The sequence below is a fragment of the Sycon ciliatum genome, chromosome 1, assembly GCF_964019385.1.
Source record: "Sycon ciliatum chromosome 1, ocSycCili1.1, whole genome shotgun sequence".
NCBI lineage: Eukaryota > Metazoa > Porifera > Calcarea > Leucosolenida > Sycettidae > Sycon > Sycon ciliatum.
The window spans coordinates 75,957,589-75,973,992 of record NC_088643.1 but is presented as its reverse complement, the minus strand read 5'-3'; the positions used below and the strand labels follow the sequence as shown (position 1 = coordinate 75,973,992).

General features: G+C 46.6%; 4 protein-coding genes across 4 annotated transcripts in view; 2 read left to right on the top strand and 2 right to left on the bottom strand.

The window, feature by feature from the left end:
- Positions 1–860: 860 nt before the first annotated feature.
- On the bottom strand, positions 861–1,569 carry LOC135805500 (small ribosomal subunit protein eS8-like). The gene has a single exon (XM_065319539.1). The coding sequence runs from the start codon at positions 1,492–1,494 to the stop codon at positions 877–879; it is 618 nt and encodes a 205-aa protein (XP_065175611.1). The 5' UTR covers positions 1,495–1,569; the 3' UTR covers positions 861–876.
- Positions 1,570–1,839: 270 nt separating this feature from the next.
- On the top strand, positions 1,840–2,854 carry LOC135805498 (small nuclear ribonucleoprotein-associated protein B'-like). Its single transcript, XM_065319538.1, has one exon. The coding sequence runs from the start codon at positions 1,988–1,990 to the stop codon at positions 2,648–2,650; it is 663 nt and encodes a 220-aa protein (XP_065175610.1). The 5' UTR covers positions 1,840–1,987; the 3' UTR covers positions 2,651–2,854.
- A 1,653-nt stretch (positions 2,855–4,507) lies between these two features.
- LOC135805497 (DNA repair protein SWI5 homolog) lies at positions 4,508–11,471 on the top strand. Its single transcript, XM_065319537.1, has 5 exons — positions 4,508–4,739; positions 7,801–7,837; positions 8,689–8,819; positions 10,030–10,121; positions 10,427–11,471. Exons 1-5 carry the CDS (start codon positions 4,600–4,602, stop codon positions 10,489–10,491), a joined length of 465 nt encoding a protein of 154 aa, XP_065175609.1. The 5' UTR covers positions 4,508–4,599; the 3' UTR covers positions 10,492–11,471.
- LOC135805496 (coiled-coil domain-containing protein 146-like) overlaps positions 11,089–16,404 on the bottom strand; it is a 32,412-nt gene continuing 27,096 nt past the window's right edge. The window contains exons 29-32 of the mRNA XM_065319536.1: positions 15,986–16,123; positions 15,657–15,734; positions 12,548–12,739; positions 11,089–11,663 (exon numbers count right to left, since the gene is read on the bottom strand). Coding sequence (XP_065175608.1) covers positions 11,469–11,663; positions 12,548–12,739; positions 15,657–15,734; positions 15,986–16,123 — 603 coding nt within the window. The 3' untranslated portion in view covers positions 11,089–11,468. The remainder of the gene's footprint in view (positions 11,664–12,547; positions 12,740–15,656; positions 15,735–15,985; positions 16,124–16,404) is intronic.

The following is a 16,404-nucleotide window of genomic DNA, read 5'->3' as shown; positions in this document are numbered from 1 at the left end:
AAACATGCAGGGAATACAGTATCTGATGCAAATTATAGCGTGTGGCAACTCCTTGCAACTTCAGCACTATACCAGTGGTCACAAAGCAGTACATCAGCAACGGCACATAAAAACCCAAAGGTAAACACAAGGTTTACAACTTTCCCTCAAGTTATGAATAAATATTCAAGGAAGAGAATACAGAATTCCGACAAAGGAACAGCCGCTCGTCTAATCCCATTATGATACACCTAGAGCTTCTTACTGAATAGTTCACAATCGCGTCCGTTACTCAACAGCACAATCAGACTAGACCGAAAAAGTTAAGTTGAACCTCCGTCGCCAAACTCCCTGAACGAAAAACATATAGGCTTAACAACTAGAATGGATCGGTATATCCGCTACCAATATTCTTCAAAATTAAACTTTTCGATCGGTGTAAAAAAACAAATATGAACGGCCCCTTACAATCTGCCCGACTGTACAAGACACATTGTAAACTAAACTCTATCCATATCAACACTATTCACTAACTACCCGATGATACAATACACATCGCAAACTATCAAAGCCGACAGTTTGTCTTGAGAAGCTACACACTAATCTGGATTGGCTATATTTTTTGAAAAAATCACCTGCAACTTTTTAACCCCATAAAATTAAATACCACACCATTATATTTTTTAACTTCTGCATATCTCATAGCAAACATGAATATTCGTGTGCAACATCTATGCTCTTGGGTACTTCTTTACATAACGCCAATTCACTGGACAGATAAACATGGCCCAAATACCCCAAACGTTCGCATGCAAATTCTTACAAATACACTCACTCTGCCATCATCCGACATCACCTCTTCAGCAAACTTGGAGTTTGTAAAAAACACTTTATTGCTTATTTCCCCTTCTTGGAACGAAGCTTTCGCTGGTAGAACTCGAGCTCTCTACCCTCCAGGATGTATCCATCTGCACGACCACTCTGGCCAGGCCTGGATGAAATGCAAGCGAGAACACGTCCAGTGTGCAGTTGCTCCTCAACATGGGGATCAATCTTGGCCAAGTCCTTGCGCTCCTTAAAACGCCTGAGCTCATTCTTGGACTTAGGCTTCTCCTCCTCGGTCTCAGCAGCCTTGTTCTTACGCTTCTTCACAAGGGAAATTCCATAATATCCCTCGTACCACTGCCTGAATGGAGCAGCATCGATTGTCACAATGCAGTTCTTCACAATAGTCTTTGTTCGGACAAGCTCATTGTTGCTGGCGTTGTACACGACATCCAGAACACGGGTCTTGCGGCTCTGGTTCTCGGAACCCCATGAAAAGTTACCAGTGTCCAAACGAAGAGCACGGGATTTGGAGTTTCCTCCACGGGTTCGCACACTGTGAATGCGTTTGGCTCCAAGCTTGGTGTTGGCTGCAGGGCGTCCAAGCTCAAACTTTCTCTTCTTGCGAAGAGGAGCCCGCTTGCCACCGGTCTTACGGCGTTTGTGGAGAGAATCACGGCTGATACCCATGATTGTAGCTCAACAGGCACAAACCTGTGATGGCAGCTACAGCCTATGTTGAAGGAAAAAAGGACGACTTTTGCGCAAGCGCACTCTTATGACCAATGGAGAAAATAGGGGCAAGGAGAAAACACTGGGTAGCTATGGATACTCCAGTGCCTAGACTTGCAAAGTGAGTTTGGGGGGCTCCTAAACCGATGCATCATTCGCGATTATTCGAGTTGAACCCGATTTAGCCAGGTTTGTGTTGTAAATCGCTTGCGTTTAGACTAAGAAATCGGTGGGACGAAGATGACGACGTCAACTTTTCCGGCTGGTCTAAAATATTTTTAGCAAAAGTGGAAAAAATGTTTTGCAAGTGACTAAAAAATTTGATTTGTTGTGTGCATCTCATGTTCAGGCAATGGATGATCTAGCCCTCTTTGGTATTCGACTTTAGCACTGTGTACGTATATTGTTTAGTAATTTACTCATTTTGTCACCGACACACATAACCAGCAAGATGCCGGCGGCCGGTAAGGGAGGTAAAATGATGAATCTCATCAATTATCGGATGAGAATTACACTACAGGATAGTCGTGTATTCATTGGCACATTTCTGGCCTTCGACAAGCATATGAATTTGGTACTAGGCGATTGTGAGGAATTCCGGAGAATAAAGCCTAAGAATCAGAAGCAACCTGAACGTGAGGAGAAAAGGACGCTTGGATTGGTGCTATTGCGCGGTGAGCAGTTAGTGTCCATGACTATTGAAGCACCACCTGCTGAAAAGGATAAGAGGCAGGCTGCTGCGTCTAGTTCTCAGCCTGGACCTGGCGTTGGACGTGCAGCCGGTCGTGGAGTTGGCATTGCAGCACCAACAGCACTAGGAGCTCCCAGAATGGCTGCACCAGCTGGTTTAGCTGGTCCGACAAGAGGACTCGGCGGTCAACCGATTGCTGGTCCCCCAAGCGGCCCGCCTGCTCGTCCTCCGGCAGGTGCTCCACCACCAGGCATGATGATGCCACCAATGGGTAGAGGAATGGCAGGACCGCCCCCAGGCGGCCCAGGTGGACCTCCAACTCGGCCTCCAGGCGGTCATCCTGGTGGACCTCCACCTGGTATGATGATGCCACCAATGGGTCGTGGTGGTCCACCGCCAAGAGGTCCAATGCCTCCATTCTAACTGTGAGTAATTTTGAATTGGAAAGCACAGACGGATCAGGATCGGCAGCGCTGTTGTGACCCTGCTCTGCTTTGAACGAAGATATCCAGAACACTTTTTTAAGTTTTTTTATACCTTTTGGTTGACTGTACTCCATACATGTTCAGTGTATAATGTTATGTGATCATCATAATACAAGGAATCTCAAGGTGTCAATTGTCCACATTCCCTCTTCAGAGTGTTCACATTGTGTGTGGTGCCACTTTGTCCCAATAGCCAACCCAGCACAGAGAGAGAGAGAGAGAGAGAGAGAGAGAGAGAGAGAGAGAGAGAGAGAGAGAGAGAGAGAGACTGAATGAGTGAATGAATGAATGAGTCAGTGGCAGGAGGCTGAGGTGGAAGTCTTCTATTGTAGCTGTGCAGTTGTACTTAGACTGGCTTAGTTCTGACCTGATAAGTACATGTACACACCTACTGTTATGTTTCCTTGGCTCTGACTTACCTGAGCCGTGACTGGCTTGACTGAGTTGAGGTCAATCAGCTCGGGGAGTCGGCAAAGACAACTCTGCATGAATGCCATTCAGCCTATTGCAGTGCGACCTGATTGGGTGTACATGTACTAGTGCTGTTACATGCGTTTACCGGCATGGCGATACTGAGACCCATTGATCAGTGGAGTGCCTGTAGGCTGTACGCTCACCAGCACGGCTACTGTCTGTGACTGTGGCGACCACCATTCAATGTCTTGTCCTCCCCAAATTGTACCCCCAACTCCCTCGCAGTCTCTCTCCCTCTCCGTCTCTCTCTCTCTCTCTCTCTCTCTCTCTCTCTCTCTCTCTCTCTCTCTCTCTCTCTCTCTCTCTCTCTCTCTCTCTCTCTCTCTCTAACTCTCTCTCTCTATTATTTCTTATTATTTCTGCTTTTCATCTCATTACAAAAATTCTGCGCTTTTTTCTCCATCTGCGCATAAAATCTAGACTGACAACCTGCTTGTTTTAAATCATGCACCTGCTTTCAGGCGTAAAAACCCTGTTGTAGAGGTCTCAGTCCTCATTTGTTAGACTTACCTGTCTTTATAAATGTAACTTACTCTCTCTCTCTCTTTCTCTCTCTCTCTCTCTCTCTCTCTCTCTCTCTCTCTCTCTCTCTCTCTCTCGTGTGCCAAAATTCAAGAGTGCCCACGTTCCATAGAACCACTCCCCAGGCCAGGGCCGTAGCGCCCGGTACTTCTTTTTAACACACTGCCAAAAGAGCCCAGAATGCAGGATTTTGCACCCTAATTTCAAAAATTTCCCGGGGGACACCTCTGGCCGAACCACATCCAACGGCGGTGTTAAGCGCCTCCAGGACTGAGGTGCATGGTGAACCTTCCAGGCTTCCTTGTTTATGTCATCATAGGATAACCTGCCACATTGTAGTGTGCAATTCTGTCCTCAGACATTATATATCACTTATCAGGGGCGCAACAGAGAGAGAGAACAAACATACAGTACTGTATACTGGCCAAAGAAATCTAACCTCATTCATGAACAACAATTACATAGCGGGTGCAGGTGCACCCCAATACCAAGAGTTCATAACCCCCTGACTGATCAGGAGTTGGACACTCTTGCCAAGACTGCAAGAGTCTTGACTCTTGGGCCCTGGGGGTTATGAACTCTTACCGGTACATGCCCCCGGCCCCCGCGCGGTACGCGTGAAGGTTCAGCAAAAATAATGTTGCAATATTTTTCCTCTTTGCGAGAACGCGGGAAATATGAAAATGCATTTTTGCTTCCAGCAAAGCGAAGCACATGTACATGTCACGTCGTGCAGCAGGATTTTTGCCCTGAGTGCTCTGGTACATGTACATGCTTGGCCATATCGACTTCATTTTTTAGAAGTCCACATAATATGCACACCTCCTAGAACTTGAACTGTTGAAGTGCCTGGCTCAGGCGGAGGAAATAACCTTGTGCAGTAAACTAATAATGGATGGCCGAAAAGGACTACCGGTAGTGCAGAGCAAGTCAGGTAACACTTCCTCCAAAGTCCTGTCTCCCTACCAAAGTCCCAGCATTCGGTCGACGGGACCACCTAGGAAGTACCCAGGAGTAACGCCTGTCAAACGGTTAGGAACTTTCCCATGTTTCCACTCACAGTGCATTGCACTGTACAGAATGTTTAGAATGTACTAATATACTGTATACCCTTTTCTTCATAAGACTTGGTTTGGATTGAGGGAGTTGAAAACGGGAAAAGCCAAGTATCTTTTCCGTTATTATGTTTTATAGTACTGTATGCACCATGTACTAGTTGAGAGCTTTGAGTTTCTGATGCTACCAAACAAGCCATTAGCATTCCACCTCGTAACAGAGCAACCATGATTAAGCTGGGAGTGCCGATACGAGCAACTGGTTTGGTTATAGTACTGAAGCAAGCGCATGATGACTCCGCTTGGAGCCGCTCGGTGGCTTGTAGCCGAGCCGCCAAATGCTAAATATAGGTATGCCGATAACCAGTTGAGACTCGAGAGCATTATCTTCTCATGAACTATAAGAATACAAGTTTGCACCAGAAACACGAGTTGAGGTACCGGTAGTGGGTGGGAGGGTGGGAAAAGGAAATTGTGTAGGAACAAATGCTGTGTACGTTGCAAGCTCAAAAGTCAAAACTGCAATGACAAAGCAAGAGACATCATTGCACGAGATCTTGAAGGGTGCATACCCGCGTGACTCGCGCATCGTCGCAAGTCGGGCCAGCTCGCTGGGGCTGGCCGATAGCTTGCACTTTCATCCTGACGCTCATTACTAGCATGCTGACGCTCATTATTTATGTAGACAAGAAGTACAGATGGAACGAAAAGACGTACATGATAGTATCTCTCTCTTTCCTATTTCTGCTGTATGAGCAGGCTGTGTTGGACTAGTAGTCTGTGGCGAGCAGTCGCCAAGCAGTGTGGTGCTCTCACTTGTTTGTTTGTGCTGTATCTGAGCTGTAAACACTACACTCCATGGCGAGAGAGAGAGAGAGAGAGAGAGAGAGAGAGAGAGAGAGAGAGAGAGAGAGAGAGAGAGAGAGAGGGAGGGAGGGAGAGAGAGAGGGAGGGAGAGAGAGAGGGAGGGAGAGAGAATTGTCTAGTACATGTACATGTAAATCAACTCAGTCATAGTCGGTGCTCTATACTAACAGCTTCTTCTTCTAGTTGTTGTTAGTGTAGACCTGCAAAACAAGCAGGCCTGCTTCTGTGATGCAGCTTGTGTAAGGGAGAGATTGAGTTATATAGCTGGGCTCTTCTTCAGTTTCATCTCTCAGTTGGCCGCCGTGGTGAAGCTGAATCAAGCAATCTTTGTTCAGAGCCATTGTGTTTTACTGGTAGTTGGGGTGTCTGCGGTAGTTAGTTGAGCTGGCTCGGCCCGCGCTCGTGTTTTAGATTTCCATTACGGCTCGCCGCCCGCACAGGACAAGGTGTGAGGTGTTACTGGTGCTGATCTCATTTTTTTGCGGATGCACTGGAGTGTAGTTACGTGCATGATTTGGTACGAGCTGAATCGAAATGTGGATACCTTATCAGTGCAGTGTCCAATGGTGGAAACAATGTATAATAACAACGATGAAAGCGGGAGGAAAGAGAACAATAAAGATTCGAACATGTTTTCGTGCAATACTCGTTTATTTCTTTTAAAATCGTTTCTGTTGCATCTTGTGTATCCTGATAGGAAACTTGAATAGTTTGCAGGCAACCTGCCTACACTCAAGAGACCTGATAGAAAACTCAAGAAAATACATTTTGTATTTTGTACGGTGACAATTATATGATTGATTATAAATATTCAAAGTGATCAGTCAAGGCAGTGAACTACCTGAAAAACGAAACAAGGCCTGAGTCCTGGTGGGTTGGCATTATTTTCTCGCTTTTCATGCAGTTCACTTTGGATTTGAAGTTCTCCCAATACTTTTCGATTGTAAATAGGTTGATATACTAGTAATAACGTGTGAATGGCTAGCAGTTTAGTTGCCAAGTACACAGAAAGCTGCATGTACCGCTTTGCAAGGTACGCCGGGCGAGGAAAGCGAGATTCATTGGCAGCCCACCGAGTGAGAGGATCGCTAGCTCTACTGACGGTAGGTAGTATAGGTAGGTGAGCCCCTCTGCTTCCACTGGCACTGATCCCTCTTTAGTTGCCTTTTCCTCATCGAGCAGGTCACCGAGGAAACAATTCGGCTTACAGGTGGCTGTGACCAGCTTGGCTCAGGTAGGGTGACAGGTGAAGGGTCTACACTAGCTTGTTGAATCAGCAGGTCCTTCAGCGCATCTTGCTCATTTTCCGGTAGGACTTTCAAGTCCGTGAATCTTGGATCAAAGACAGCAGTCAAGACAGCATCACTTGGCGTGTCCAGTGGAGAGAGGCCAAACCGAGCTGTGATATTAGCCACGATACGTCTGCAGACATTGTCAACTGGCGGGTCAACGTCATCCTCCTCACGCCGCAAGCACTTTATTCTGAGGCCATTGAGGAGAGGGAAAGGCTAGGAAATGGTTGAATACAACTCGCCGCCTAGTGTAGTGGTGACTCGATCAACGGAATTCAGAAAGTCGAGCAGCTGCTCCGCTGTGGACCACTGGCCAGGAGTCAAGCCGAGGGCTAGTCTGTCAGACTCTTTGTCCGGCATGTCAGCCAACAGTAACTGAACGGGCACCTTCAGCTCCAGTAGGCGGTCGAGCATGTAGTAGACGGAATTCCATCTGGCCGGGCAGTCTTGCACCAGGTGCTTGATAACGCTGGCACCAGCTGCCTTCTGCTTTTGTTCCAGCAGGTCTGTTTTGAGCGTGGAATGCTTGAAATGTCCAATAAGATGACGAGCCCCGGGGAAAAGGTTTGACAGTGACTTCTTGTCCAGCGAGTCTTTCCTTCGTGCCCCTTTGAGTGTGACCTAAGCTTCACACATGCAACAGTACACTTACTCTTTACACTAGACACTTTCTCTCTTGAACTAGATGCATTGATGTTGAAAACGGATGTCCTTCAGGATGGGGTGACGTGCATTACCAATTTGAGGGGGCTGCTATCAAGATGTGTCGGATGAAGATTATTATGGCATGGTCAATTCTCTCTGCCTTGTTTGAAACATAATGTTCTTCTGTCTTTGTTTTTTCTTTGTTTGCTGGTACATGTACTTGTCCATGGCAGGTACCTTGGTCCGCCTCGGAGTAGCTTCAAATCTCCTGTAAGTGGGCTGCCTGTGAAAAAGTGCTAAACACTGATATTTTTTCCAATAACTGTTCGCATTAATGTCAATGAAGCGACACCTGCCCATATACATATACATGGTGTATGTATCTGCTCCTGAAATCCCATCATGCTCAGTTATCAGGTTGAACATATGATTGTGACATGTGATTGTGCTGATAAATTTCTTTGGCTCCGAGATCAGCTGGGGTTCTGGTGATTTCCGTACACGAATGTACCAGCAGTGAATTTGCCTTCACTCTGCACGCCTCGGTTCCGTATTGCTAGGCATGCACAGCCCCGACACAGCTGTATCACTGAGGTTGGGTTTCATTTGTCACCACTGTACGCACAAATCATCATCTACGCATTTGCAGAGTGCACATCCATGTCTAGGTATCGATTTTTTTCACCGAGAAGATGGACATTGCCCCCCTCCCCAAAGAATCATGTTGTTATTTGCGCGGTAGACTGTATATGGAAGTACTAATAGCCTATCCTTGTACACTCCTCACTAGTCTACCCTCGTAAACTGGTCTTCTTGTTTTAAGTTTAACGAGGACTGTGCATCTATGTTTCCCTCGTGCCTGGCCAGGGACAAGCAGATATGCTGCTAGCGATAGGTCCTCCCTCCTACGATACTCAAATTGGGTATGGGGAAATGAATTTGCCCTGTAGCCGGTCTGGGGCCGTACCACCCCTGACACACCACAACATGCATGCACGTACCGCACCCAGCTACGAGCATAAACGCACATGCTCTCTCTCTCTCTCTCTCTCTCTCTCTCTCTCTCCTTTCCCTACTCTTCATCGTGCACTTGTGTTTTTTGGTTTTTTGTTTTCTATCAGGTCTTGGCAACAAGCAGGACTTCCGCCAGTGGTGATGCAGCATCGGCCACTGTTAACGTGGAAGACAAAGTCAGGAAACTCAAGGCGGAGTGTGCCGAAGCCCGGGACGAAGTCGCTAAACTGGAACAGACGTACGTACAACTGGGCTAACACTGGGAGTTGTTAAAAAAAGAAACTACAATGCAGTCTACTGTACACTGTCTGCACGGCCATGATGGAGCACTCCGAGCAGTGCTCTGCAGTCTCTTTGGACCAAGACCATTCTATTCTGTGACCCCAAAGTTACATCTCAGGGGCGGATCCAGGAGGGGTTCCAGGGGTTCCGCGGAACCCCCCAAATTTCGTAAATGTACTTCGAAGTACTACTGGCAACCATACTCGCGTACATGTACATGTAGATCTACATGTATCCGACTGAGCTGCTAGCATTCAGTTTTGAGTCTTTTGACTATACTGGAACCCCCCTCTAGAGATCGCTGGATCCGCCGCTGCATCTTCTGACAATTTAATTGCCCCACACAGTGAAACTGTCCACGTACAGTGCGTATCGGTTATAGTGTGGTCGTATACAAGAATATACTGCCTACAAGAATGAACACTCATTTTTCATAATCATAACACATATTTTATGTGTATATTTATTCTTACAAGCAGTATTATCGCATAGTAGAATATATCGGCCCTAAGAATGGATTTTATGCAGCAAAATATGCCAGATTAGTGCAAAGTGTATCGCCTGTAGTAATAACATCTGTGCTCTGTGCATACTCAATACAATAATAGTCAACACAAAAAGAGAGTTATGTCCAAGGGAGCATTGGAGAATCACTTTTTCTGTCCAGTCGGACTCTTTCTTCCGACTTCTCTCGCATCTGCTGCTCCGCAGTCTAGTCGCCTAGCACGACCGGTCGACCGCGAGTCTGATCCGTGTGTACGTGTCCACATGCCAAACGTGCGCTCATGCGCATATGATTATGTCACACGTGCATATGATAATTATGTCACACGTGATTTATCGTGTGTAAGAAATATCGGCAATAAGAATCAAATGTCGTTTTTCAAACACCCACGCTATAACCGATACCTACTGTACATGGTCAGGACAGGACAGGTATGGATTGGGGACCCATGATTCAATCATGGTTCCCCAAATCCATGTTGTTAAAAGTGCTTCCCTGCTCTTTGGCCCCTCTGAACATGAAACCCCCGTACTGTGACGGAGTGTGAGCCCCTAGTACAACCTGCCTACTCCTAGTTTATTTACTGCTACTTCAAAGTATGTGGTGATATGGCCGTTTTGTTTTTCTTGTGTTGACACCCGTCTCGTTGTGTTGTTTCTAGGTATAATGTTGAGGAGCTCCAGGTCTATATTGATCTACTTCATGAGTACAACGAGGTCAAGGACACGACACAGATGGTGCTGGGTAGGCTAGGTAAGCTGCAACTGCCATGTGATAATAACCTCAGGGATAGGGGGAGGGTATCCTCTGTAATTTTTTATATTTGGTGAAATCATGTGCGTGTGCGCGTGTGTGCGCGCGTGTGTATGTGTGTGCATGTGTGTGCCTTCGTGTGCATGTGTATTTCTCCAGTCCACTGGCTGGCTCAGTCTTGCATGCACATGTACATTGTAGCCTTCCTTGAATCCAACAGACTCACAGCATCTTGTTCTTCTGTCGAGCCATGATACCGTAATGCTTATTGTATTGTATGTTGTGCGTCTGCTGCTGTTATCCAGCTGAGATACGGGGAACAACTGTCAGACAACTGCATGACGCGTACGGCTTGAGACCGGGTGACTGATTAGGTATTAGCACACTCCGCCAGGAAGGCTGCAGAGTATTCTCATACCATACGTTCGCACAACAGCAGGTGATATGGGTCGTACATCCTTTCTCCTCCGAGCGTCTCTCGTCTTCTGCTCATCACCAGCACAAGCTGAAGTATCCACAACGGTGCCTGTCCGGGAGTACTGATGTTGCACAGCCGCCGTGTGCTGCATGCAGGTGCACTGTAAACCGATGGCTCTTGTCCGACACGGTTCATGGCAGCAGCAGAACAGCAGTTTGCTGCGGAGGACCCGCTGCACACAGCGCCGGGTGGTACCGCTCTGCCATCCAACTGTGTGATGCCGTACACATGTATTAGTGAGCTCACAGCCAATGACAACAACTATGTACAGCACACGTCTCTACCATTCAACGTGGCGCTACTCTCCACCCTGGTTCCCAAACAGAAGAAGGGAGACCACAGTCACAGTGCAGCATTTCAGCTGGCACTGAGGAGCGTCACTACACAGCGCGGTGATTGCGACACATTCATAGTAACATGATGCACTCCATGGCTCATTCTACTACGTGTTGGTTAACAGTAACACCAAACATCCTGTCAAAATGTATATATAGTTCATGAACAGTTTTGCTCACACGAAGAACATCCTCAATACGATATCCTATTCACAATAAAATATTTGTTGCAGAAATTTTAGGAAAAAAGACTTCTACACGTGTTTGCATCTATAAAAACATACATCTTCTCAACACCACCCTTGAAAGTATTATTGTGTGGATGTCTCACTGTATTCTACTATTGAGTTCAATGGGCTGATTTATTTTGCAGACTGCATGAATAGAGACATAATCATTGTTCCATCCATTATTTTGCTGTATCCATTGCTGAAAAATAGCTGGTAAAGTTGGAGATTGTTAATACGAAAAGTATGTTCTGATTTTGATAGCAAATTTCTTTTCGTATAAAGAAGTGAAGGGAATGAGAGAACATCAGATTTCCAATGGTTTGTCAACAGGTTTCCGATAATGGCGCAGTTGAGCTCCCTTGGGCTGCTCGGCGAACGCACCCTGGGAGGAGTATGGGATAGGCACAAGGCTGCCCTGGGTTTGTTCGGTGACTGCTGGCACGTAGGCATTCTTCCGCTCCGGTGCTGTCGTGTGCACTCCACTGGCAAGCACGCGTACCTGCACATGAACCACCGGTGTGGGTTCCAGAATGTGTACGCATGCACGCACACACACGCACACACACACACACAAGTGCACATAATACAGTCAGTTGGGTACACAATTTCGCCATGTTCTGCTGTATATGCGAGTAGTCCCCACAGGAAATTGTGATCTCACGGCCGCGACAAAATCCGCGAAATGTGATGATTTCACAGAATTGCCGGGAATTTTGAGTTTTGCACTTTGGATCGGATTTCACGGAGCGCAACTGTACCTTGCTGAGCTATCGAAATGCCCGTGCTGACTGTAGTGATGATCAAACAATGCACTTTCTAACACTGGTGGTATCGCAGCCAAGGTAATAGTGTACAGTTGTCAACTTGTGTGACCTATTTGTTAGGCCACACGTTTTTATTTCTATGTTTCTCGTCACCCGCGCGCATACGATTCAGGAGTCTGGAAGAAAAAAAGAAAAGAAAAACTGTGCTGCACTGACTGTGCATGTGGGGACCAGCACACTCATGCACATGTACATAATGTGGCCTGGCCTGCACGACACATGATGCAAGGATGGCATTTTTGTGCGCAATCTAGCTGCACATGCTCAGATTGTGACAGAAGCTCCTACCACATACTAGTTGCTAACTATGGATGCTATTTTGCATGGTGTATTGGTAGATTTTAGTGTGAACAAAGGTCTAATAAACTTTTTTTAAATATTTTTTTCCACCTCTCGCATACGTTTTTAGATTTTCAGGTGACGAGAAACATAGAAATAAAAACGTGTGGCCTTATAGGTAACTACTATAGGAAGAAGGCTGATCCACTTTGGAGCAAGGCACATAATAACTGAACAGTTCACACATTGTAGTTGATAATTGTAAGTTGCGGTTCCTTACCGCAGCAGCAGGCTCTTCATACTCGGTGTCGGTGTATTGGGGTTTTCTCAGCTGCTCCTCATAACGACAATGCCGTCTCCACTCCTCGGCGGCTTCAGCACTCGGAGCGAGTCCCTGAGAGAGACGATTGATGCCCTCCTCAAGACCGGCTTCTTTCTCTGCAATGTCCTGCTGTGCTGCCCTTAGCTCGGCCTGTTGCGCAAACAAACAAAAAAAAACGGTAGGAAAGAAGTCAGAGCAATGAATCAATACAACAGACCTGTAAGACTAATGGAAGAGACATTCAAGACAAGATTCAACAGCAATCAACAATCCATTTGGCATCGGAAATATGAGAACTCAACACGACCATCGAAACAACTGTGGAGGCTAAAGGATGAAGAGAAGCCATACAGCATTGCGTGATCAGCTGTGAGGCGAGCTACCCCATATTCCAACAACTCGAAACGCTGCAATCTGTGTCTAGCTGAGAATTAGCCGAAGTGTCTGATTTTTCTTTATCATCGACCGCAACTGCAACTTTACCGAATGGTGAAGTACTGGAGAAGACCACTACGAAAACACGTGTAACATCCGAGCAAAATATTGCAAAAGAAACGTCCCAACGATTTGTGCAGGTGTCGGAGGATGAGATCGACAGAATCCGTGAAAGCCGTGTTCCAACCAACACGAAGCAAGCCACCAGCAACTGGCTACGTGTCTTGGATATTTGGTGTACAGTGAATAAGAAAAAGTGTGATCTGAAAACCATCTCAGCTACCAACCTAGCCTCAATTCTAAAGCATGCGTATGTGGCAATCAGGCAGCTCAACAAGCTACCATACTTGTGCACATGATGATGATGACCCCGATTTCAATCAGCCGTCACTGAGCAAGCTGTGGAAGGTCGGACAACACATACTCAATCAATTCTGGATCTGTTGAAGGGATGAGTATCTGGTTAGCTTACGACAGAATGCATTTGCTACACGTCGCGAGGAAGTCCACAGAATGCCCCAGATTGGTGAAGTGGTGTTAGTGAAGGAGGCTGTTCTACCCAGAGGACGCTGGATCATGGGGCGCATAACTGAAACCACAACAAGTTCAGATGGCGCAGTTCGATCAGCGACAGTGCTACAACCCTCTGGAAAGCAACTACGCCGTCCTGTTTCTCTCCTTTATCCGCTCGAATGTCCGTCACAGCCGTCAAGCCCGCCGTTACAACAGTCAAGTCCACAGAAACAGCCCTCAGTCCAACCGACATCACAATCTACTGCCTCAAATAGCCAATGCATCCCAGACCGTGGCCCGAAACGAGCTGCAGCAAACAAGTGTGGTGACTTTGTGCGTGCTCTGAGAGATAGTAACGCTGTGTAGTCCTGTCACCTTTGGTAGGTGTTCTATTTTGAATTTGAATTTGATTAATGTCTTCGTTTTCTTCTTTGACCTATAAATTTGTCTTACCTTTGTTGCTCTCCCATGTATTGTAAGACGTCTCAGCTATTTCTCGGCCCGGAGTGTCGCGAAGCGATACTCTATGTCCTGCAACCGTACAAACACTTACGCTTACACCCCCAGCCTGTGTGTTGTTTACAGCCAGGTCGTGCATGTTTGTCCCCTGCATGCTGCATATATTGGCTGCCTCCTCTTTAGACTTTTACATTTGCACCCTTGCTGCATGCGCTGCAGGACCCTCCCGATCCAGTTCTGACCTATTGTACTGTCCATACATAGCACCATCCGTATTTAGCATGCATTTTCCATGCATAGATTGCACGTGCCAAAAGTGGTGCGCGCTTGACATCTGTCTTGTCTTTCCTGGTCTTTTACTTTAGTTTTTAGAACAGACAGAAGAGAAGAAACAAGTAGTATTTATTCTAGGCTCTCTCCCCCCCCCCCCCCTCTCTCTCAACGAAGTTTATTGTTGATATCTCTACAAGTACAAGATTGTAAACAAAGTATTTACGTCTATTGAATCTGAGTGCAGTATTTATTGAAGTCAAGAACCAAGTGTTTCTTTCGAAGTACCTATTATTCTTGTGGGTCGATCGGCAGCCCACAAACTGGTGACTTACCTTATTCGTAGCATTGCTAAATTTATCCATGTGAATCATGTTGTTTTCCCTCTCCTGAACCCCCCCCCCCCCCCAGTTTCAACCGGCCCTAGGACCACAAAAAGCTCTTTTAATTAATGCTGCACTTATTGGAATATCTGCGACTGATGGTGTTAATTCTTTTCTAATCGTGCCGTACTAGTATTTAACTCTTTGCCTGTGGAGTGGAGAACCCATCACCGTACTTCTACGTTTTCTAAGCACCTTCAGACCATGTTTTTAAAAGACTCGGTGTCTTTTCAGAAGTAGTTTGATCTTCTATTCAGCAAAACCTCTCATTGATCTGCATCGCTTGTGCTGTACAATTGTGGGTTTTTTTGCATTCCTAGATTAATTTGTTTAACATCTCTTCAATTCAGATGGAGAGCCAAGGTTCAATTTATACAAAAGAGAAAGACCAAGGAACTACAAGTTACGCTATACTGTCCAGTACTGTCGGTCAGTGTCGTGCAATGTTATCGCATGAGCTGATTGTTTAGTAACTGGTGGTGTTAGTGGACAGTATAGCGTAACTTGCAGTTCCTTGGTCTTTCTCTTTTGTATAAATCTCTTTAATTCTTGCCTTTATCCCATGAATCCCTCACATATCTTGAAGGAATAATCCGATATCCCGGGAGCAGAACGCTGGTATAGTAAAACACACCACCTCTGTGCCACTGCTGCATGGATCCCAGTCCACTGTCTTTTAAAGCCACCTACTGCCTGCACCTGGCGCCTGCACCATGCCCCCCCCCCCTTGCCTCGCCCCTTATGCTACGTACAACTTGCCTGTGACACATTTGATGGCAATAGTTGCCTACGTCCTGATAAAAAATAGAAAATAAAAAATTTCACGGTTCGTGAGAGACTCGGCTAGAGGCCGGGTTTTCCCCATCCGTAGAAACGCCACGACCCTTCAAGAATCGTTGTCCTGATAAGACAACGTGTAATATCTACCGAACGGGTCGCCCGGTCGTGGTGTTGTTAGTGTTTCTTGCTGGAAGCAGGTAGCAGCAGCAGCAGCAGACCTGACTTACTTCCTGCACTGCAATCTCTGCCACGGTGGCCATCATTTTTAGCTTGGTTTTCTCCAGCTTGGCTCGGAGTTGCACCAGCTGGAAGGCATATGTATGCACACACAAGCACACACACCACCAAACGCGCATGCATGCACACACAAGCACACACACACAAACATGCACGCATGCACGCCGTGATCGAGATGAAAAAGGAAATTAGTGCAACAGACAGGTCAATGGATCCACAAACAAACTCTGCAAAACTTGGGTGACTTGGGTGGCTTGGGCGACTAGGGTGACTTGGGTAGCTTGGGTGGCTTGACTTTAAAGCACAAATGGTGACCTACCTGGTTGTGTTCGGCTAGTGCTGCCTCGCTGGTCAACGTCACACGCTTCTGGAGTGTCGACGACATTCGACTGACCTCCATTAGCATGAGCGCTTTCTCTTGCTTCTGCGCCTCCCTTTCACTCACCATGGACTCCAGCTGTGAGAAGAAGAAAGCCAGATTTCAGTGAATAGTAGCCACTGAATACGCTGCAATATGCGGCTGCGTATCAAAGGAAACACAACGTACAGGTATGAATGTTTGCCATTGAGAGGTTACCGTGACTACATTCAGTAGCTATCAAGTAGCCACGTTTGCCCCCCCCCTCCCCCCCCCCCCCCCCACACACACATACACACATACAGTGTGCTGGTACTGGCCAACATAATCTCGTACTTCACAGCTGAATGAAGCATACTAGTAGGATTTGTAACATGGAA